The 24410-nt window shown below is 42.3% G+C and overlaps 1 protein-coding gene across 7 annotated transcripts; it reads right to left on the bottom strand.

Annotated features, from left to right (window-relative positions):
- Window positions 1-2953: 2953 nt before the first annotated feature.
- Window positions 2954-23930, bottom strand: LOC104920103 (low-density lipoprotein receptor-related protein 2). Of its 7 annotated transcripts, none has more exons than XM_027278661.1 (47): window positions 23807-23930; window positions 22963-23085; window positions 22529-22777; window positions 22154-22267; window positions 21885-22004; window positions 21568-21693; window positions 20873-21076; window positions 20298-20466; window positions 19975-20143; window positions 19375-19597; window positions 19099-19218; window positions 18695-18913; window positions 18091-18399; window positions 17764-17982; window positions 17458-17604; window positions 17084-17332; window positions 16747-16980; window positions 16399-16647; window positions 15878-16099; window positions 15561-15809; window positions 15104-15316; window positions 14752-15000; window positions 14393-14605; window positions 14000-14266; window positions 13578-13793; window positions 13203-13385; window positions 12934-13056; window positions 12277-12444; window positions 11948-12163; window positions 11632-11861; window positions 11403-11532; window positions 11054-11247; window positions 10717-10903; window positions 10314-10526; window positions 9999-10182; window positions 9706-9907; window positions 9450-9614; window positions 9026-9271; window positions 8683-8910; window positions 8210-8344; window positions 7641-7842; window positions 7438-7563; window positions 6914-7021; window positions 4301-4537; window positions 3547-3856; window positions 3337-3433; window positions 2954-3096 (listed from the first exon to the last, which is right to left on the bottom strand). In XM_027278661.1, exons 1-47 carry the CDS (start codon window positions 23862-23864, stop codon window positions 3031-3033), a joined length of 8880 nt encoding a protein of 2959 aa, XP_027134462.1. In that variant the 5' UTR covers window positions 23865-23930; the 3' UTR covers window positions 2954-3030. The 7 variants fall into 7 exon arrangements, with proteins under 7 accessions (XP_027134462.1, XP_027134463.1, XP_027134464.1 ...); XM_027278662.1 differs by having other exon boundaries at window positions 16747-16929; XM_027278663.1 differs by lacking the exons at window positions 14393-14605; window positions 14752-15000.
- Window positions 23931-24410: the final 480 nt, after the last annotated feature.

The following is a 24410-nucleotide window of genomic DNA, read 5'->3' as shown; positions in this document are numbered from 1 at the left end:
CCTTGAAGACTAGTGGATAGATAAAATTTGGTACAGTCATTTAGATTTCCAAATAACTTTGCCTTGGGTGCAATCATCAGATCAAAGTTTCAGTTTTGCCGAAATTTTGGTTGATAACCATCAGTCTCAGCTGCACTGTTCAGTGCTAATCAGAAAATGTAAGCATATGTTGAATCTGGATGGTGAGCATGGTAAATATTATACCTGCTTAAGAAGTACTCATTGACTGGGACTATTCAACAATGACTTTTCTTTTCTTAAAGTTTCAGAACTGATGCGGAAGCACCGGAGATCCGGACATCATTGTTTTTATTCCACACTTTCTTCATCCTTGCCATCGTCTTGCTAACAGTTGCCAATAATTCAATTCTAGATTTCAGTCAACCCTTAATCACATGCAATTTTACATACATTGAGTCTTCAGAGACTTGTTACTAAGTCCACTATGTAAGATTTAGGGGGTTCTTTTAACAGATTCTTTTATATACAGACACTGTGAGTTCTCTTCCACAGATCTGGTCATGTTGGACCTCTACGTTTCTCCTGTAGCCCAGAACCTAAAACCCAGAACAGACCTACTAAACACAGGCTCTAGATAGAGCCTCTCACTTGAAGAGAAGAGTATTAAGGCCTTAGATTAGTCTGTATTCTGGTCTCAAGTGTCACCCATGGACCAGTACACTTTTAAATGATCATATACATACAATAAAAAAAAGTGAAATAATTAAAGGTTGCCATTTTCAATGTTAGGACGAAGAACTGAGTGCTTTGTACTGGGGTGTTTGTTTGGAAGCTTGGAGGAGATCACAAGGCAGACCAGAACATGTTGGAGGGATTGCATGATATACAATATAGCCCTGGAACGCCTTTACACATGTAATAAGTGTGCCTTAAATGGTCATCTTGAATTTTTATGTTCTAGACAATATATCTACATAAAAAACACAACTGTAAAACACATGCATGGTCAACATATCCATTTAAATTGGATTTGTTGTACTCTCAAATATTTAATCAAAGTCAATACAGGAGTTCATCACAGGCAGAAATTGCATAACACAAAGGTATTTAACTTTAATTGCATGTGTGACTCCTGTCGACTATGCACACATATGTTTGTAGATGCAGTATGTGTGTAAAGTGGGACAGGACACGATGAGCCATTTAGTTTCACTTCAAATTTGCATGTCAGAATGTGACACTATCACAAACAGAACATGTCTGCACGTGTCTTCTATCTCTGGCCTACAGACAGGTGGAAGTACATAAACAAAGGGATCTTTCATACCAAATATGTTTCTGTGAAAAGCAATACTGGTATTTGATTACCAAACTGGCTACAGACTAACATGTAAAGCTATGACATTTGTGCAGCACTGGAAGAACTGATTTCTGTGTTCTGAAATTGTGACCTGTGGTATAATTGTTTGAATTTGGTATGTAGGTTGTGAAAATGTGAGATGAAAATATTAAAGCAACATCGTGTAACTTCTCTAACATAAAAAAATACAGATTAAAATCATGTTGATGCTACACTGACTTGTAAAGTACCTCTGTCATTCTCACAATCCCATATCTCTGTTCTTGCATGTCTTGTCTTGTACATAACGCTTTATGTCATACCACCAACTATTTTACTGATTTTGGTGAAACCGGATCATATTTCATGAAAAATCTGCTTTCCCTCTGATGCTTTTTGGCTGCTCTGCATCAAACAGCAAACTGTAGCTGCTGTTAGCTAATGTAAGCTCATTTTACTAGCTGGGCATTTTGGACGATTGGGAAGAAGATGGCGAGAAGTGACCGATGTTGTGCCAGAACTGGAGCTGGGTAAGCGGGCAGCATAACCAGGCTTTGCAGCTTCTATAGACATATCTAATGTCAAAGAGACCAAAGAGAAAATTGTCAGACAAAAGGCGATGGTAACCAAACAATAGGCTGCTAGACAAGAGTAAATCTGAAACAGATTTATTTAAGGCTGAAGAATAGACACTGTGCTGGGCTTCTTGCTGTTTCCAAATAAGTGCGGCACACAGTGACATACCAGACAGACAACACAGGCATCACCTGCAGGCACACGGAAACAGTGTCGTCTCAGTAGCATTAGTAAGATATACAGTACAATATACACAAATACATGCGTTGAAGAAAGGTAAACATTAGAAGCACCAAACAATGACAGATGGGTGACGACAGAAAGGCAGACGCAACAGACAAGAAGATTTTAAACATGGTGACAAATCTGTCTGGGCTGTGTTGGGGAAAAATCCTTAGTGTTTATGTTTGTTGTTGAATTAGTATCCGCCCCATGTACAAAGGCTCAGTCCTTGCCGTGGTGGCCCAGGGCTCAAATCCGACCTGTGGCCCTTTGCCGCAGGTCATTCCCCAAATTAGCAGAATTAGCATATCCCTTTAACATTACAATGCAAAATTAATGACATTTATTCCACAATGCTAGTCTATAACAGAAAATATTCTGCTGTGCAAGCTATATCTTTTAGGAAATAAAATACAGAGCAGTTAACTGTCCTCCAGTATGGCTGACGATCAGTTTAATATAGTTGCTGATGTGACACAAAATGGCATATTCACTAGACACAAAGTATGAAAACTTGAAAACTTGTGTGCACTTTCTGAGTCACTCATGGTTTGCATATCATAACCAGGACCAGATATATCCACCATGTCAATAGGACATGTCATATGGCCAAACTAACAACATGAAAAGGGAAATTAGAAAATGATAAGCCACTCAGGAAACAGACACAGAATAACATTCAGGAGGCTAATGAACAAAAAGAAACTACTTTCAAATGACTAACATATTGGAATATATTCATACCTGATTGAAACCCTGAGTCAAAAAAAACTTGCACTAATAACGAACCTGAATTTTGATAGGCAAAGAAGTTTGTTGTCCTTGTTAGTGATTAAAAACAAGCAGAAACTGGTGTTTGGTTCATACTTTATCACTTTTATTACACCAACAATCTCCATCAGCACCACAGGAATGCATCCTTAAACATTACATTATTTTAGTTGTAGCGACCTTAACAGCAGTGGAGGGTTCTTTACATCTACAGGGGAATCCAGCTCCTGCGGTGAAGAAAAGATCATACAATTTCTTTCCCGCTTTGATTATAAACGAAACAGACATTTATCTGAAACCCTGCCAACTAATGAAGGTAACATACTTTAGAAAGACAGGAGATAAATCATCGTCATTACTATAAAATAATTTATATCAATCCTTTAAAAAGAAAATCTATAATAACCTATAAATATGTCTTGCAAATAACTACAAATGAATCTGTGTTCAGTCGATTAAAGTTTTACCTCAGAGTCGGAATCGTATTGTTCACATGGGAGGCCCATGTTGGCCATCAGAGTTTCTTTCTCAATGGATCGGTTCCTGATCGACGCCCAGGTTCTCCTGTTGAAACCAGATTAAACTTTGTTTAACTTAGTTTGTGCTCTCAGACCGGTAAAGTGTTGAATTTCTCTGACCAGGCCACAAAAGAAAATGCTCTTCCTCACAATCACTACCTTTTATTGAAAATAACAGCAGCCCCCATCAATACAGCAATGAGGCATAAGACACCCAAGATCACAGCCACGTGGCTTCGTCCAGTTTCGGTCTCTTGACAGAACTCCCCCTTATAACCATCCATGCACTGGCAGCGAGTGACTTTGCCTTCTGTGATGCAGTTACCGTGACTGTGGCAGAGCTGGAGATCACAGGAGTCTTTTTTAACTGGAAGAATAGAGTTCTTTTGGGTGTTGGGTTGAAATGGGGATGAAGACTGGGGAGGGTGGCCATCACTGGATTTGGTCCCGAAAGAGTTTGTGTTTGGACCTGAAGAGAAAGTCGGTGAGTGGTTTTGTGACATTATTAAAACTCGACTGCTGTTACTGGTCAAATATTGTAACTGCGATAAACATTGTCACTTAGGTACCTCTTGGAGCCTTGTCATCACCATGAAATTGAGTGGTATCAATTTTCTAATTTAACTTTCGACGAGAGTTCAAATAAGGACAAATTAAACATTTCCAAAATAACAGTCCTCCTAATGTCAGGTATTTAGGCCTACATTTAAGAGGCTGGCAGCTACAACCTGACTAATTTAAATAATCTACCATGAATACAGCTCCTTTTATTGTAGGCGGATACATAAAGATTGTTTTTTCAAGGGTAATTATTTACGATCTGCATGGAACTGATCAATACCAGTGAATCTGTTACTTGACCTAAAACAGATTCCTGTATTTGGATCCCAACAAATCTGAGATAAAAACTCACAGTCCTGTTCATCTGACTGGTCTGGACAGTCCACATGCCCATCACAGAACTTGCTGCTGCTGAGACACCTGCTCCCGTCAAAGCAGGATTCTTGCCCAGTGGGGCAGTCGGGGAGCGGGGCACAGGAAGTGGTATTGACAGCATAGAAGCCCCGTCCACATTTACATGTTCGACCTCCGGGATAGGACAGACACAGCTGGGCACATCCACCATTGTTTTTGGAACAGCGATTAGTTCCTGGAGTAAAATTAAGAGGATTAGCAAATTAAGCAGCACAAATCCATTTATACTTTTTTATTTTAAACAGCTTTTTAATATTGTAAAGCATGAGCAAATAAGCTAAATAAGCATAACTTAAGGTGGATGGCAGCAACATTTATTTATTTATTTTTTTAAATCAATTCCACTCTGGAAGACTTCATAGATCAACAGAAACCCCTTTTACCATAGTTTAACAATAATAATGTTCTATAATGAGACATGTGGCACTAACAGTGATGCACACCAGAACATCTTTGCACATCAAAAAACATACAGTGATGCACACCAGAACATCTTTGCACATCAAAAAACATCAGCCTCCTGGCTGCATGTAATGACATAATCTGCTTTAGCACTGTGAAGCAAACTTCCAGTGCCAGGATGAGAAAACAAGCTTGGTTCCAGCCTGGGAAACATAACAGAGGTGTGCCGACATTCGTCAATGGATAATTAGAATATAGGGCACTGTGCTAGTGACTGTGTGCAAATTAATTATAATACTACTGACCTGGTTTTAAAATGGACCAAAGACTTTGTGTTTTTATATATGCTTTTGTGATTTTCTATTTCCAGTATTTGTGACATTGTTGGGCTCAATATAGAAAAAAAACTGACAATTTGCACTCTCATTTTTGCTTGCACCTTGCTTGCTGTGGCACCTGCAGTGTGTCTTCAACTGCCAATAACTCTTGTTTCACCAGTAAACAAACATTTTAGTCAAAGTGTAGACATTTATTCATATTTGCAAAGTTTGTTAAAAATATATCTAAAAGCATACATATAGCATAGCAAACATATCTAAAGTATTAGTCCAGTGACCCAACTCCAAAAAGTAGAGCATTAGGAGGTAAAGCATTTAAAAGTGGGTCATGTAATGTTATAATAATAAAATTGGCTTGCTCAGTTCTTCCAAAGGTAGGTCAGTTGGCTGTCTATCAGATGCTGCTTAATTGGTTACTTAATTAAGATATCTCGTAAGTTAGTTGTATAAGAGCATTATACTGTAAATGATTAGTATTTGTAGGTCCTGTTATAAACATGATACCATTAAACGGAATAGGTCTTTAGTCGCAACCCCTCCATGATTATGCACCTGAATACAGTTAGTTATCCCTGTGTGGCGTCATCATATGAACAGACAAACTTTGCTTTGAAACAGGATTGTTCTATCTGTACAGAGTATGTGACGGGTCAAGAGAATAAGCAAAGAGGGAGTGAGACCTTTCCACTGCAGCACACACACAAACACACACCACAAGAGACTGGGCTCTCCCACCGCTTGCCAAGCCCCATCTCTCTGCAGGTATCACATCACTCTGCCATCTATTCAACTCAAACTGAGCCTAAGTGAGTCTTTTCATTCTCACTTAGGTGTCCGATAACACACATTTTCTTCTCTCTTCAGAAGCAGAAGGCAGAGTTGAGGTGAATATCTAAGTGTGCAGATGGTGAAATCCCTAATTTGTGACTGACTGGTTGGATGTGTTTGCTTTTAAAAATAAAGCAAGCAGACTGTGGTGCTGCAAGCCTCTTGGTTAGAATTGCCACCCTGGCAGAAATTAACGCATTATATAGCATTATGTGGAGGATTTCAGTGTTGATGAACCATGGTCACAGTTTCATCCATCATCTCCACATGATGCATGCTACGACTGCATGCTCATGCTGGTTGGGAAATTGGCACCAACAAGCTTCAGATAAATCAGCACGATGGTTGATAGGTGTGTGCTTTTGTGTCAGTCCTTTTTAATGGATGAAATACTGGGGCACCATCTCTGGAGGAGCTTTAACCTTACTTGTTTTCCAGATACGACTGAACCAGTCTGTTATCAGTTTCATAATCATCTGCTTTCAGTGCGGTACCAATTATGCACACCAGTGTTCAGCTGCACCAATCATTTAGTGCAAGTAAGACACTCTACTCCAAACGACAGCATGTAACTCACATTTTTAAAGCAAGCCAGTCATTAATATGTTTTTGGACTTTGTGATTTAAAGTATTTAATTTTGAACTACTTTATTTTATAAAATTATATTTCTCTTGTAGTCTTTTGTTTATTTGTGACAGTAATACCTGCTGTCACTTTTTGCATTCAGTCAGCTCTGGAATTTTCTACATCCTGTCAAGCCTTACCTGCCATCTAGTGGCCATCGGAGTCCTCCTTATTGTTGTCACTACTGTTACAATCACCCTAACCTCAGTATACAGGATTATAGAGGACAGTTCGTTTCCCTGTTATTTTCCTGTCTGCTTGTTTCACTGTAGTTGTTTACCTGGCTCTGCGTGCCTCCCTGTTGCAGCCTTACTACTGACCACCACTTCAACCTGCTGTGTTTAAGACAGATACCTACCAGACTGACTGTCGGTGCTGTAGGCTCTGACATCCACCAGGCTGGTCTTTGTCTCAAACCACAGTTGGTTAGGCTGAAGACCATCACTGAACCACAGCTTGGTTACATCTACAGTTTGGATACACACACAAAAAAAAGCATAAGAAAACCTCAATACTTACTGAAGTTTCTGCACGCTCAGTAGTCAGACTGAATATTAAGATATGAAAGAAACAATAGCAGGCCTGATGGAGCTGAGAAAAAGTACTTGTGAATGCAAGTGGGTGTTTAAAGATGTATAATAGTGCAGATTGCTGCAAAGAGGATGACTGAATAATTCATTGTTAAATTAGTCTGTGATGCCATCTGCTGCCTGAGGGGGAAAATGACAATGACACGAAGGTGAAAGCCATGATATGAGAAATTAAATTCCACAAGCAACACTGAACAGGTTAATGGAGAAAAAAAAGAAAAAAAAAGAAAGAATACACCAAGCTCTACAATTTTATGTAGGGTATAACTGAAAAGAGTGCTTCCACCCTTACCTTTGTCTAGGGTGACCCAGAGGAGGATGTTCTCAGTATGTGTGAAGGAGATGAGCAGCCCTGGGCCTGTTTTGTACTGTTTATATCCTGTTCCATCCACTCCAATGGAGCTGATTACACCTTCACCTGTAGAAAAAGAGTAATCAGACATGTAGGCAGGCAGAGACAAAGTCATTGAGTATGTGTGATTTTTAACTCCTCACTTGTGTCAGCCCAGTAGATCATGGTTCCTTGATTGGAAAAGACCAATGAAGTGGGGATGCTTGACTTCCTCCATAACACCGCTTTGTTACGGCCATCCATCCAGGCACAGTCCACCTCTGTCTGGCTCTTCCCACCTGCCACAACTATTGCTGTGTAGCAAAGTCGTCCCGATGGGGGATGTACTGCAATAGAAGTGGTGCCCTGAAAGGACAAATAAGATCTGAGCTAAATTTACCATGAAAAGCAAATAATAGATGGTGTTGGGACAAGCAAGGAAAAGGAATGCAAAGAAATGTCAGGGGTAAAAGAGGATAAATGTTCTGCTTTGTTGTACATCAGAAGTCCTGATGTTTCTGCTGACTTCTGTACAATTAATGCAAAACCAACGTTTGTTACGCATGAAGAACTTCCAACCTCCATAGCAACCTCCTGAACCTTCAGATGGTCCACAAGACATGAGAAGCTATGGCTTGTAGATTAAGCAGCCATGTAAACGTTGGCGGTAAAGGAGATGATGGATGAGCAGAAAAGAACAAAATGGGAGCAGCAGAGCTGAGGCCTTGTTCACCTTCAGTGATCCCTGCAGCAGTGACGTGGTGTAGCCGTCATGACGGGAGGTCACGTGGAGATCGGGCCTCTCGCTGCTGCTCCAGTACAAGTTGGAGGTCACCCAGTCAACTGCCAAAGCTGTGACTGAATCATCCTTGTGGAATGGAGAAGTTTCCAGAATTAACACCAACTTATGGACCATCTGAAAATTGTGTGTCAGGTTTTCAGCAGTATCAAAATAGATTATCAAGGTCTCTTTTGACATGAGATAAAAAAACTTTACTGACATCACATTTGAACATGGCAAAACACTGAAGGACAAGGAAAGACATTTAAGACTCATTTAGACTCATCAACTACAGTAGCTCAATGCTGCCATCTTATTTTATCTCTGTCCATCAAAACAAATCTGAAAACATGGAAAAACAAAACTAACATTTTTGCCAGCATTTGGGAAATTGTCATTTCCCTTGAAAAGCTGATCATGCCTACCTTCAGCTTTAAGATTTGTCCAGAGGGTGTTAGTCCCTGTCTCGACCTGGAGCCGCTCAGTTTCAGCACATCCACAGTTCCTTGACTTGCATCAGCCACATACAGAGAAAGATCCTGGATGGAAACATCCAATGCTAATGCGTCGGTTACTCCGGGAAGGGCTAAAACTCGGCTGTTTGGCATTTTTTTCAGAGCAATGCCATCCCGACGCATAGAGTGCAAGTAAATCTACAAGTAGAAGGAGGAGGGGATACAAAAAGAGGCAAAAGTGAGTAGTAAGGAGGTGTATTCATTATCAAAAGGCAAAAGCGTCCTTCAGAAGTGTTCACAGGCTTAAAGTCACCTGGTAGACGGTCGTACGAGACAGAAGCAGGATGAAAGTTGACTCCGTAGGCACAGAGCAGGTAATCTTATCCTTGGAAAGTAGCATTCCCTTTGGGCAGCGACAAACTGCCGTCGGTCCCCTCGCAGCTGGAGCTCCTGGTGCTCCAGACCTGCCCCTCACTGCCGGGGCCAGGAGACAGAGGTGGGAGCAGTGCAGCTGGTCACAGGGGCTGGGTATGGCGGGTTGGGAGAGTCCATGCATCAGCTGAGAAGAGAGGAAACACAAGACTCATAGCTGAGACTTAATATTGTAGTCCTTTGGCCCAAATGCTACTTATTTAGCTGTGATTCGCAACTTCTTAGACATTACACATGTCACCAGCATATTTCTAAAATATTAATATGTTCAAACAATACAGGAGTTAGAACCACTGAAATCTCACTTTCAGTCCAAATGGTTGCCCTGGTCTCTTTAGAAGGATCTTTTGATCTTTGCCAGTGTTCTTGTCAGCCGAGCGGATGGTTCTTCTTTTCGTGTCTGACCAGAAGACTCTGTCATTGAAGACCGCCACTGAGAAAGGACTTGGTGTTTCAGCCAACTGGAGGATCTAGTGAGTGAAGGAGACAGACTTCATCATCGCTTTGCTCAAATGAAACTAAAATCCAGGTCATTTTTCCCCCTCCACATCAGCTGTTTACCTTGATATTGTCTCCATCCAGAGAGGCCGAGCCAATGCAGCGCAGCTTCTCATCAGCCCAGTACACCCTGTTGTCCAGCAGGTCATAGGCCAGACTGACTGGCCAGCTCAAGTCCCGGCTTACTACTACCTTCCTCTTTGAACCGTCCATCCCAGACCGCTCGATCTGAGGGGTGCTGCCGATCTCAGACCAAAGCATTAACCTGAAAGTGTGGATTATGTGATCCATGCAACGATGAGAGATTTGGTGTTGAACTCGGGAGTAAACATGATTTTTCAGATTGAGCACCTTACCCTCTGTGTGGCAGAAGAACCAATGAGCTGGGCTGTTCCAGATCTTCACCCAGGACCACAGTGTAGTCCTGAGACATTACTGTGACATCGCTGAGCTTCACAGCCAGAATCTGGCCAACCAGTCCATCCACCCAGTACAGGTTCTTACCAACCCAGTCCACTGCGATGAAATCTGACTTAACCCCTGTAACGAGATTTCATTTGAGCGCTGAAGATTAGTGTTACAGTCTCCACAGCCCATCAGCTCATCATTTCCTTCACGTCTTGTGGATTTAGTTAAACCACACAGTCAATGAGTTCCAGACACAGTCGTACCTTTTAAAAGTGTCCCTTTGTTGTTTGAATTTTTCATGTCAGCCCAGCGGATGCTCTGGTAGTCGGGACTCAGCCAGTAAACTCTCTGCTGAGCCCAATGATAATCTAGCGAGAAGACCGGTCGACTGGCAGAGGACAGAAGACGCAAGGTGCTACTATGAACTCCCAGGAGTAACAGCTCCGACTGCACAGATGCCAGAAGCAAAGGCTCGTCTAGAGATGGAAACATGAGCAATGAGTTCTTCTGGCTCTCCAAGACAGTGAGTAACAACAACCAATATGACAGCACAAAAACTGAGCACAGTTTTAAAATATTTGTATATTCAAGAGTGCTCCGACATCCAAGGTTTAGCTAAAAAGCATTGCATTCACATAAAGGAGAGACAGTGTAGACCTACAGTACCTCTGGTCTTGCAGCTTGTGTTGTCAGGTTCCAGGTAGAAGTCGGGGCGGCAATGACAGACGTAAGATCCACGGGTGTTCAGGCAGGTGTGTTTGCAAACGGCATGCGGCATTGCATTGCACTCGTCAATGTCCACACAGGACGCAGCACTGGACTGTAGTCTGAAACCCGCAGCACAGTAACAACTCTGCAAAAAAAAACAAAAAAAAACGGGTAATTTCAAGACAAGCAGGGGTCAACATGCAACAACTAGAAGTTTTCTTGCCATTCCATGAAAGCATCCTGAGGTTCAAAGCAGAAAACAACCACATACACATCTGTCCTGTACTGTACTGACCGGGCCATTTGGGGTGCTGACACAGTGGTGGTCACACCGAGGAGCTGATGGGCTGGAGCAGTTGCGTTGAGCGCATCCCGCCCCCTCATCTGAGCTGTCAGCACAGTTGGTGAAGCCATTACACACCAGGCGGGGGTCTAAACACTCGCCGCTGCCGCACTGGTAAAGGTGAGAGGGGCATTTTTTCTGGCTGCCTGTGAAAGCAGATAAACATTCATTGCGACTTTGCAGTGATTCAAATACACCGTTCAGGACTGCATTTATATGTAGGTTTAACTCACTTTATTAAGCCAATTTTGACATAATTAAATCTGATAACAGGTTTATGTTTGAGAACAAACATGCTCACATTTGTCTTCATCCACGCCGTTGTGACAGTCCTTTTTTCCGTCACACCTCCAGGACAGAGGAATGCACTGACTGCTGTCTCCACACTGCCACTGGTATTTTCTGCATTTTGCTTGTGGTGACATGCAGTTCTGGATAGAAATAATAAAGACTCAACCACTGCTTTACCAATGGCACTCAAAAAAGCATTACATAAATGTTTGAGAATCAAGGAAAATGTAGTTCTTTACCTTCTCGTCTGACCCGTCTTTGCAGTCATCCTCACCATCGCAGAGCCATTCTTTCTGCAGGCACTCGTGACTATTTGGGCATCGGAGCTGGACCGGACAGCGCGGAGGTCTCGTGCAATCCACTTCATCAGAGCGATCACTGCAGTCAGCGTATCCGTCACATCTCAGAGCCTCAGAAACACACTGACCGCTAAAACAGCGGAACTGGTTTATCGCACAGGCCACTAAACCTGCAAAAGACAGAGGTCACGTGATGTTTGAATACATGTTCCATCTTCATCTTACAAATATTTAACAAGACCGGATCATCACCTACCACACTTTTCTTCATCTGACCCATCAGCGCAGTCTTTCTCGCCATCACACAGGAAGGTCTCTGGTATACAGCGAGTGTTGTTATCACAGCGATGATGGCAGCCCTCAATCACAGTTGAACAGTCCATTTCATCCGATCGGTCTTGACAGTCATTCTGCCCGTCACAAACCTGCTCTTTTGGGATGCATCTGCTCCCGTGAGCACACTGGAACTCAGCTTGGAGACGGGGAAAAGAGACTCATCAGAGATAAACCATTGCATGCAGAGTGTCCATGTTGTGAATTGTTGTTGTTGAACACACTTTAACCAGCTCAGTGCATAAAACAAACCTGGTTTGCATTCAGAAGCACATCCCTCTTCGTCTGATCCATCTTGGCAGTCCTTCTCTCCATCACACACATGGCTGTACATAACACACCCCAGGCCATCTTTACATGGCTTGAAACCATTGCGACACCTCAGTTGGGCTGCTTTGGCACTCGGTCCATTTGCGGAAGCTTAGCAGAAAGAAAATACATTAAAAGGGTTATGAAGACGCTCATCTTAGATTGTGCGAGTCAGGCAATGAAGTAATCAAGTCAGGGATTGTTTTCTTTGATTGAACAAATGATGTTGAAATGAGAGTTTGAAAGCTTTGAGTGGTTGGGTTGAACTTTGCTGAGCTGCAGCAGTTAGTGTGTTGCGAGGAGATTGCTATGATGGCTCAGACGGTGTTGATAGTTTTCCTGTGTTTAGGGTGTTTCTAGAAGAGGTTGGAGTGTTCGGCAAGGTAGGTTCAGTTGGGCGGTTGTTATGGTGTGTTGGTTTCTTGCTTGGTTAAATGATGCTAGCATATTAAGGTTTGTTATGGTGGCATTGGGGACTTATGGTGTATAAAGCGGTATGTTGATAGAAGAGTTCTTACTAGGGTATACTATGTTTTTACACAGCAAGCACATCCAGTATGAGAGATGATTTGATGCACTGTATTTTCCTTGTTGGCTTACTAGGAGCAATAGGATCTGCTGATTGACACTGCTTCTCATCTGAGCCGTCAGGACAGTGAGAACGACCGTCACACACTTCCATCCTGGGGACACATGCCCTCTGGTCGCTGCACAAGAAGTCATCTGATGTGGAGGAAGAAAAGGTGTCAGTTTGAGGAGCAGGCAGGAGTTAATAAGTGAGGTGTTGTTTAAAAAAAAAAAATAAAATGCTGCCCACAGTGCAGAATTTTCATTATGAAAGTAATGAAACTAGTGCTCCCAAGACTCACCTGGGTTTTTACACTGAGCCACACAGTTTGTTTCGTCAGATCCATCAGGGCAGTCTGTTTGTCCATCACACAGCTGATTTTGAGAGACACACTGTGATGAACCTGGACATTGAACTGACGGAGTGATGCAAGTGGATGCGGAAGGGAGAACGGGAGACTCTTTTGTTGCTGCAGTAACAGTGTCTGAAAAGGGGAAAACTGTGTTGAACTCAAAATGCTGTGGCCCTCACTGCCAGGACTGAATTCTAGCTAACCTTAAAGTAAACTAAGGAACAAGTCTATGTGAAGATTAAAGTTTGTAATTGTTCATCCCAGCAAGTCTTCATCAAATCCATTGCCATCACCAGGAAATGAATACTAGAAAACTAGACTTACCGCAGCCCACCTCATCTGTGCCATCTGGGCAGTCTCTCTCTCCATCACACAGGAATTTCTCGGGGATGCAGCGATTGCCGTCAGCGCAGCGATGCTCACAGCTCTTGGTTCCTTCCCTGCAGCCTAGTTCATCAGACTGGTCCCGACACTGCGACTTCCCGTCACACACCTGAGCCTCAGGAATGCACATCTTCCCGTGAGAGCACTGAAACTCACCTGGAATGGAGTACAAAATAAAAGCTTTGAACAGAGAAGCATTCCAGCCATCTTCAGACTACTCATTATGCATAAAGGTTGAGTTAGTTTGTGTCTACCGTGCTACATCTTCACTTCTTCTTGTGTTCTTTTAGGATCTTATTGATTAGTGTGGTTAATCTTCGTTACAAAAAAATGTCTATCTGAATGAATTGACGTGGAACAACCTTGGTTGCAGGTTTCTGGGCATCCCTGTTCATCAGATGCATCCATACAGTCATTTTCCCCGTCACACACGTGGCTGAAGAGGACGCATTCTGTGCCGTCTTTGCATGGCTTTGAGCCCAAGCGACACTTCAGGACGTTCGCCTGAGCTGCAGGAGGAGTAACACTCGGACAGTTGACTTCATCTGATTCGTCGTGGCAGTGAGAACGGCCGTCACAAACTAGACTTTTGGAAACGCAGCTCCGACGGTCCTTGCACAGAAAATCAGCTGAAGAGGAAGCCGTTTAATATATTAAACACAAAAGCAATAAAATGACAAAAAAAAAAAAAAGTTCTTCTTTTCCAGTGTGTATCAGAAAAACCGTCCTAATCAGCCCATAATCTGATCACTTACTCTTGTAAGGACATCTTTTCACACAGTTCTCGTCAGATCCATCAGGGCAGTCTTTTTTTCCATCACAAAACTGTTTTGGGTTGATGCATAAAGAAGAACCTGGACAAAGAACTGAAGGACTGGTGCAGGATGGCTTGACGAGAGGCTCAGTAAATGACTTGACACGTGCAGGTGATTTGTTTAAGTGGAGATTCTCTCCTAGAATGGTGGTGTCTGCAGAATTTAAAAATATTACACCAAGAGTTGCTTAGAGAAGTCAAATGTCAAAGTACTGTCAAATTGGTACATATCAGAAACACCTTCATATTTCTAAAAGCAATATAAAAAGGTGTAAAAGCAGCATTTGAAAGAACGCTCACCACATCCTTCTTCATCTGATCCATCCCGGCAGTCCTTCTCTCCGTCACACACGTGGCTGAAGAGGACACATTCTGTGCCGTCTTTGCATGGCTTTGAGCCCAAGCGACACTTGAGGACGTTCGGCCGAGGTGCAGGAGGAGTAACACTGGGACAGCTGACTTCATCTGAGGCGTCGTGGCAATGAGAACGGCCGTCACAAACCAGACTCTTGGAAACGCAGCTCCGACGGTCCTTGCAGAGAAAATCAGCTGAGAAGGAAGAAGTTTAATACATCAAAACAACAAAAAAATAGGTCTACTTTTCCAGTGTGGTTTAGAACACATCGTATAAGCCCATAATCTGATTACTTACTCTTGTAAGGACATCTTTTTACACAGTTTTCGTCAGATCCATCAGGGCAGTCTTTTTTTCCATCACAAAACTGTGTTGGGTTGATGCATGAAGAAGAACCTGGACAAAGAACTGAAGGACTGGTGCAGGATGGCTTGGCAGGAGGCTCAGAAAAGGATTTGACGGGTAAAGGGGATTCATTTAAGTTTTCTGTAGCAGTGGTAGGGACAGTCTCTGCAATTTAGAATAAAAATAATTAGCTCAAGTTCAAAGTTCAAATTTACAACATCTAAACATCATCACCATGTGATTACATTAGTAATAGTGACCATAAAAATAAGTGTACAGTCCAAGATTTCATCTCAAAATGACTGAATACATAAATCTAAAAAACAATATTGAAATCCTTCACTGAAACAAATAAATCCAATTTGCCAGACAACATATCAACTTTACAAACACTTCTACAGAAACTCACCACATCCTTCTTCATCTGATCCATCCCGGCAGTCTATCTCTCCGTCACACACGTGGCTGAAGAGGACACATTCTGTGCCGTCTTTGCATGGCTTTGAGCCCAAGCGACACTTCAGGACGTTCGCCCGAGCTGCAGGAGGAGTAACACTCGGACAGTTGACTTCATCTGATTCGTCGTGGCAGTGAGAACGGCCGTCACAAACTAGACTCTTGGAAACGCAGCTCCGACGGTCCTTGCAGAGAAAATCAGCTGAGAAGGAAGGCATTGTATCAAAATATAATAGAAAAGTCGTATAAGCCCATAATCTGATGACTTACTCTTGTAAGGACATCTTTTTACACAGTTCTCGTCAGATCCATCAGGGCAGTCTTTTTTTCCATCACAAAACTGTGTTGGGTTGATGCATGAAGAAGAACCTGGACAAAGAACTGAAGGACTGGTGCAGGATGGCTTGGCGGGAGGCTCAGTCAAGGATTTGACGGGTAAAGGGGATTCACTTAAGTTTTCCATAGCAGTGGTAGGGGCAATCTCTGCAGCATCTTAATAGAATAAAAAAATAAATAAAGTTCAAAATTCCAATTTACAGCATCAAAACAACATTGTAGCTCGTCATAATGGACATAAAAAGTAAGCCTTCACTCCCAGATTTACAGTAGTCTTCATCATAAGCTACTGGTATCATTGCTGTATTGTAATTCCAAATATTCTTGCTCATTCATATTAATTATATTAAATTAATATACCCATCTTTCATTAAAATTATTTAAAGTTAATTTACCAGGCAACGTTAGGTATGAAACAATACAGCTACAAGTAAAACACTTCTACACAGACTCACCACATCCCTCTTCATCTGATCCATCGCGGCAGTCTTTCTCTCCATCACAAACGTGATGGAAGAGGACACATTCTGTGCCGTCCTGACACTGTCTGGAGCCCAAGCGACATTTCAGGATGTTCGCCCGAGCTGCAGGTGGAGTTACGCTCGGACAGTCGGCCTCATCGGAGCCATCGCGGCAATGGGAACGACCGTCACAAACCAGACTCTTGGAGATGCAGCTCCTGCGGTCCTTGCAGCGGAAGTCGTCTAGACGTAAATCACAGAAAACAAGTTGAGCTTAAATTTCAGGATATTTTTAAGCATTTGGAATTAGGAGAGCACAAACGGCACATTTCAAGGCTTAACTTTTTGAGGGACATCTTTTCACGCAGTTCTGTTCATCAAAGCCATCAGGGCAGTCTTTACGCCCGTCGCAAAACTGGCTTGGAGAAATGCAGAGATGGTCAGAGGAATGAGGACAGAGCACAGAGGGGCTGCTGCAGGCCGGCACAGTTGGAGCAGGAGGTTTGGTGGCAGACAGCACTTCATCTGATGGATCAATATTTGGTTTTAGTGGAGTCGTGGTCGGCTCTGTGGCATCTTGAACATACAGAAGTGATCACATAAAGTTAAAACAAATAGAAGTTAAAATCATATAAGTCAAATATAACATAGCTGCAAACTAAGTGAGATTATGCCTCACCACATCCTTCTTCATCTGATCCATCCCGACAGTCCTTTTCCCCATCACACACGTGGCTGTATAAAACACACTCCGTGCCATCTTTACATGGCTTTGAGCCAGTGCGACACTTGAGAACGCTCGCCCGAGCTGCAGGAGAAGCTACAGTTGGACAGTCGACTTCATCTGAGCCGTCACGACAATGAGAACGACCGTCACAAACCAGATTCCCGGAGATACAGCTTCTACGATCCTTGCACTTGAAATCATCTAAGATTGAAAATCAAGACAGAAAAGCTCAAAAAGGACCTTGAGTTATCAGTCAGTGAATATTTTTAGGATTTTAGAGCAGCCCTGGCCCATTCCAACAAATGTGCAAAGGTCTGATACTTTACCTTTAGATGGACATGTGGTTACACAAAAATCCTCATCATCTCCATCAGGGCAGTCCTTTTCCCCGTCACACAGCTGGGCTTGTGAAAGACACACTGATGAGTGTCTGCACCGCACAGAGGGTTCACTGCAGACTGGAGTATTGGGCACTGTGGAAAGTTAGAATGATGGAGAAATTTCAGGACTATGTCAGAGTAAAAATCTCTTTCTTTAGCTTTTTAAATGCACTTTCAAACTTTCTTGCAAGCCAAGGAAGTAAAGAAATCCATAAGAAAAATCATCTGTATAAATTTGTTTAGCAGTCTTACCTGTTCTTACATCCCCAAGTGCAGCCACTACACTCAGCACATGACCTTCCACAGCCATGTTTTGGATGGCGCTGCCATCACGCCGATCCCACAGAGTCATGACATTATCAGAAAGCGATAACAGGAAGGGCTCGAGGGCAGCTACGATCGAGCCAGAAATCTTCCATCTTCTACCAGCTCGGTGGCTTCTTTGCTGCAGCAAACTCATTGTTGTCAAACCTGTAATATAAAGCACAAGAACCAAAACTAGTTCAACAGTTCTCCACTGTGGAAATGTGGGCTGCAACATCAAGAAAAAAAGATTTTGATCCAAACAGAGTGACAGACCTGCCCTTTTTGAGTTCCAGAGCAGACTATCAGCCCTGAGGTCGAAAGCGATGTTCCCTCGGAGTCCCCCGGCTAACTGCAGCAGCTCTTTGGGTTTGTCTCCCATCATGCTCATGGTGAGAAGTCGCTCTTCCTCCAGCCACACGATGCCATCCCTGAGCCAGTCCAAATACAGATCTTGGATCTTCTTTGTTGTGCTGTACAGCTGCTTTGAGTATTGGCTGTCGGCCGTGATGGTACCGATGCTGTTTTGGTCACATGACACCCAGTAAATGTTCCCTCTCCGCGGGTCTACTTTTATCAGACAAACTAGAAAAGTAGAAAAGAAGACGTAGTAAGAGTTTTGTGGGTCATGGCTTCAACTGAAGTCGAAGCCATCGACTTAGTATCGAGTAGAGCTGAAAACAATTTATTATTTATAAATGTTTTCATGTATTCATAATTTCATCTATACACCTAACAGTCCACAACCAAAACTTTAATTTACACTGATATAAAACAGACACCTCAGATCTCACATATTGGAACACTATTTTTGCTTGTTAAATGACTCAAATTGACTAAGTGTCTTCTGTACAAGCCAAGAAAACTCAAAGCATAAAACCTGGCACAGGAGTTGGGACCCCCTCAGTCTTGACCTGGGTTAGACTGGTGCGTTGGACATGGCCAGTTTCGTTAGTCCAGTATAGCCATTTTCGGTACCAGTCGATATCAAATGACAGGATGCCATCGTCAGTGGCAAACAGTTGGGTTTGGGTGGCGTCTCTGCCTCTAAACTCCAACATGTTGATGTTGGTCATGGTAGCATACACAAACCTTGGATCTGTGGGAGAAAAAAAAAAGAGATAAAAAGGATAAGATGTTAATGGGAACATTAATCCCATAATGACTCATGGACAATACAAAGGAGAATTTGCCTCAACAAGCCCAGTTCTTGTTCCTACGTCAGTTTGGGCCACTTTAACATCTACCAAAAATGAGCAAATTAAAAAGTTATGGTCAACCTACAATCACATGTCCCATCAAGCAAGAGTACTTGGGAGTTTGGACAAGCACAGGTGAATCCAAAAGGGTTGCCTTTAGTTAGCTGGCAGAAGTGACATGAAGTCTTCGCACATGCAGAGGTACCTGGTTCATGACAAGACGAGATATTTTGACATGCGACAAGTATTGAAAGATGCATTTACACTGGTTTATGATACGCATTACAAACTTAATTTAACCTCACAGTACGTAAACACCTCTGTAATCATCAATCATTAAATCTATTGCTCCATGAAGTACCTTCAGGCTGCTGTAGCTTGTTGTAAACAGCCAATACTGGCAGTGCAGCTTTCCAGATGAATTTCTTCTGGTTTGGTTGGTTCTGTGGAACTTTCCACAGTCCTTTGTCATCCACCCAGTAGAACGAACTTCCAAACACAGCCAGGCTGAGAGCCGGTCTCCTGTTGAACAGTCCTGTGAAGGAGTAATGGCCAGTTCCATCCACCTTCACCGTCTCTATGGACTGAATGAAATAAATTCATGTTCACTGTATGTACGATGTTCAACAAATGGTTTATAAAATTCATCCAGACTGACAACCAAACTTTTACAGTGGTAGGTTTATGTTTAGTTTAGGTTATATTCTCTTCTCATCATGCCAATACTTTATTATAGTCCATTCATAAATGACCTTAAATTAAGCAGGGCCATAGACATGATTTTTGAAATTGACACTGGAAATATCATAAATAGTAATAAGACCTGTGCTTTTCCTGCTACGATAAGCTAAAATGTCTGCTGTGAAACACGCATTAAAAACCTGTATATCTATTCTAATTATTATTGAATATGCATACTCCAGTGTGTTTGATGAACTCCTGCCTGTGTTTCTCATATCACCTTCTTGAAGTCACTGATCCAGTACAGCCTCCTGGCAGCCACGTCAGCAGTGAGACTGTGAGCAGATTGAGCAGTGAGTGCCGTCAGAGAGCTTCGCTCTGACCCATCCATCCACGACCTCTCTATTGTCACTCTGCTCCCGTGACTGGTACTGATCCAGAACATCAAGCTGGGAGGCAGACAGCAGAGAAGTTGAATCAGCACTACTCAGCACTGTGTATCATCATTATCTCTCGAATATACTTTTTGCTCTCATCTAATCTATGTCCCCCATAAATATAACTTAAATGATATCAAAAATATTTTAAAATCAGACAGCATACCTCTCCACAGGTATAAGCACCAACTCTGATGGACTGGTGTTTTTGCTCAGCAAAGTAGTGTAACTTTTCCCATCAGCTCCCTGCATGTAGATTGACTCAGTCTTCTGATTGGTCCAGAAGATGTTTCCATTCAGCCAATCACAGGCTAGACCCTTGATTCCAGGCTCACCTGTCAGAAAAATGAATTTTGTTTAGGAAAAAAAGAAAAAAAGAAAAGAAAAAAGTAAAAGTTTTGATATGGATTAAATGAATGATTTTATAACTGTGCAAAAGAAGAAGAAGTACCCATCTATTAATTTAAACTATACACTTTGGTCTTTGCCTTTTTTCCCTCTCTGGGTTGGATTTAGATGTTTCAGGACTTCAAAGTTATTCAAACCGAACATGGAAAAAACATGGTTGAACTGGTTGCAAATGGTGACCAGTGATCACAGGTAGAAACTGCATTGGCCACTAGCTGAAATGTTGGGAACCACTCTAATAGACTATCAAAAATAAAATTAAATGCTGTACTACATTGTGTGTTATAGCAAAGCTAAACAGAAGTGGAAAACAAAAATCTCGGGTTAACTAACCAGTATAGATTGTTGAGCTATTCTGTCCGTCGCTTTTATAAATACTGCCCTGGTTGTCAGCCCAGTAGTACCAGCCTCGGGTAACATCAAAAGTCAAAGCCACTGGGTCAGACATTGTGGTCTGGATAGCGTCAAACTGTAGAGACTTCACATTCAACAGCCCAATGGTTTTCCTCTGCACCGTTAACAATCTGATAGCATCACCTGGAGAGAAAGGTGCAGTTAGTGTGAATATTTGGGACTACAGTCCAAGTTTGACTTCCTGCTCAACATCCTTTAAGTACTAAAATTAGGAAGTACTTCACAGATCAAATATCAGTGACTACATTTGGACAGAAAATCATTTCAAGTAATTGATTTTTGAAGTAACCTGCTCAATTGTTTGCATTTCAAGTTCTGTCTTTTGATCTTTTCAACTTTTTTGCTCTTGCTTTTTTGTTTGGCCGCATCAAAAGAAGACCATTAACATGTCAGTGATCTTTGAATTGAACTTCATGATGCTTTTTGTTTTCAGAGGATGAAACTAAATCCAGAGTGTAGGTTCAACAAAATAACTCACTCAATAACACTCAACAGAATTAAATTTGGAATTGCATGACAATGCAATACACCCTCTTTTGTAGCACTCGAGTATTTTCCCCCCCGGCTCAAGGCGAGACCGAGTTGATTTGCTGATCACCTTGGATTTGGATTACCTGTAGCCACACATGCGGAGCCTCCATCCAGTTTGAATCCGTCTCTGCAGTGGCAATAGAAGGAGCCGATGGTGTTCATGCAGTGATGCATACAGGGAGCAAAGGGTGGAGCACATTCATCCAAATCTGAGGAGTGAGAGAGCGGGCTTGGACTTCATAACAACAGTAAACTTGATTTATACAGCACAAACAAAGCCAACAAAGTGCTTTATATGGCTGATTAAAACATTGTTTTTAGTGTACTTCTGGTACAACCCATTGTCAGTGTTTGTGTCGTATTGCTGCAATATTGAGTTATGTTTTCATGGCTCACATACCTTCACAGACTGCTCCATTGGGAGAGAGCTTATATCCAGAAGGGCAAGCACACAGAGCTCCCCAGGCTTCATCGACACACACATGGCTACAACCACCATTGTTCATAGAGCAAATCCGACCTGCAGGAGGAGCAGTACGGCTCATCACAGAAATAAAAGTGTGCCGGAAGCATTTTGCTTTGTCACAATATTTGGAGATCAATAAATATCAGTAGTGGTAAAGTAAAGCTGCAGCAAACTGCTGTTATTGTATTCTGTCTCAAACCTACCGCAGGTTATGGGCTCGTCGCTGCCATCTGAGCAGTGAATCTGCCCGTCACACCTCTCTTCAGCAGACAGACATGTTCCTTCAGGACACCGAAGGCCGTCCTCACCACACAGACCTGAAGAGGTGAGACGATCAGCTTACAGCTTCTCATACTTAATCTGCTTCTGTCCAAGAATAACTTTAATACTGTCTTCACTTGGTCTCTATGAACATGGTGGGGTGACAAATTGAGTCATGACCCTGATCTATCAAAATCATAGAACTTAAAATGAGTTTTTGTAATTTGGACGAGCCGACCCTTTAAGTATACTTTACTCTATAGTGCCACTCTATAATGTTTCCCGTGGCACAACATTCAGTCCTCCATCTTTCTCACCACAGTCCTCTTCATCGGAGTTGTCCAGGCAGTCATTCACTCCATTGCAGCGCAATTCTTTGGGGATACAGATGTGGTTTCGACAGGTCCAGTCGGACTCCAAACAGTCCTCTGTAGCTGTACAGTTCTCCTCATCGGAGCCGGTGGGACACTGGATTTGTCCGTCACAGCGGGCTGATGCATCAACACAGCCGACAGTGTCCATGCAAGGAAACTGACCTGGTGGACATTCAGGCGAGTCTAGACCCGCTGAAGGAAAGAAAACACAACACTGTGCACATAATGGAAGGCAACACATTGATTTCCTTAAGTCTACATACATTTTCTTAATAGATACATACATACATACATACATACATACATACAACACCCTAAACCTTTTGTTGCTTGTCCATAAAACCTCATGTCTTTAGCACCAGTACATGTATACGTACTAGTGCAATCCATTTCATCAGATCCATCCACACAGTCTCCAGCTCCATCACATCTCCAGACATCAGGGATACAGAGTCCATCATCACACTGCCACTGGCCTTGATTGCATCCCAAAATCTGACCTACCGAAAAACACAGAGACAGAAAGTAGGACCAAAGATTAAGACTTAAAAATATGACTGGAGAAGTCCAAGTCACAGACTCAATGAATTGTCAACCCCCTTTTTACATAAAACTGGTTGATTTCTTCAGACCTCAGTGAAATTGTACCTGCTGTCATGTTCAAACCATGTGGCATCTTTCATAAAAAGTTGAAACATGACATATATCCTGCATTCGGTCACCATTTTGCCTGTGTTGCCAAAGAATATTGTACAACTACAGACATAAACATGTAGCTGAAGTCACCATGGAAGGCCATGGGGGCCTGTAGGCCTCAAAGGGCCAAACAGAGGGATTGTGATGATCTTCACTTACCCATGGTCAAATGATTATCAAAGGAAATTGGCTAGAAATAGCAAAACATGCCTTAATTATAATCCAGTCCTGTTCAAAATGCAATGCAGCCTTTAATTAATTAATTTACCCAAATATGTTTCAACAGACATATTAGAAAGCCCAAGTTTGTAGGTGCTTATGTTACCCGTGCAAATTTATCTAATTTAACTGTTGAACTGTGGATTAAAATTCCATTAAAGTTTGCAGCCCCAAAAACTCATGGAGTCCACGGAAGAACGCCATTTTTCCTCGTCCATGTTTCTGCGTAAAGGACGTCAACACACCGCTGCATGCTATACAAACCTGCAGTTTGAATTAAGTCGACGTATAGAGAGAAATGTTTACCTCGGGAAACTGTCAGACTCGCCAGAAGAATCAAACAGATAAACTGGCGCAAGTCCATGTCGGCCCGCGCGGATCATCGGGACAAACAGCGTCACCTGAGAGGAAACGCTTATATCAGCTTCCACGTGCGTCATGGACCCATTCAGCTTCCGTTACCAAACACGAGATACAGCACAGTTACCATGATGAAGTCTCATTCATTATTTCTTCATTTAACAATCCCGTTTTCACATGTTCGTTTTATTCTTTATTTATTTGTGTCATGACATTTAGCTGTATATTTCCAAACCACCGTTAAAGAAAAAGTCCTTTTGATGGATTTTCGCCACACACACACACCTCTTATTTCTCAGATTTAAACCCACTTATTAATATTTTGACAGCTTATCATTAAGCACTCCTCTTTGACATGTTTTGTTTCGGCTCCTGGTGTTCACATCCACGATCATTGCGTTCAGTGAGATGATAAGATCGTGCGCACTTTGGATGCGTTTTGCGCTTTTACGCACAGGAATGATTGGATTTCCGTCGAATTACGACTACCGTTCTTGTGTTGGTGCATTTTTTTAAACATTATCCATAAGTTAAACTGAGAACACGGTTC

The sequence above is a fragment of the Larimichthys crocea genome, chromosome IV (genome assembly GCF_000972845.2).
Source record: "Larimichthys crocea isolate SSNF chromosome IV, L_crocea_2.0, whole genome shotgun sequence".
Taxonomy (NCBI): domain Eukaryota; kingdom Metazoa; phylum Chordata; class Actinopteri; family Sciaenidae; genus Larimichthys; species Larimichthys crocea.
The sequence above is the reverse complement of the archived record's forward strand: the minus strand, read 5'-3'. Positions and strand labels throughout refer to the sequence as shown.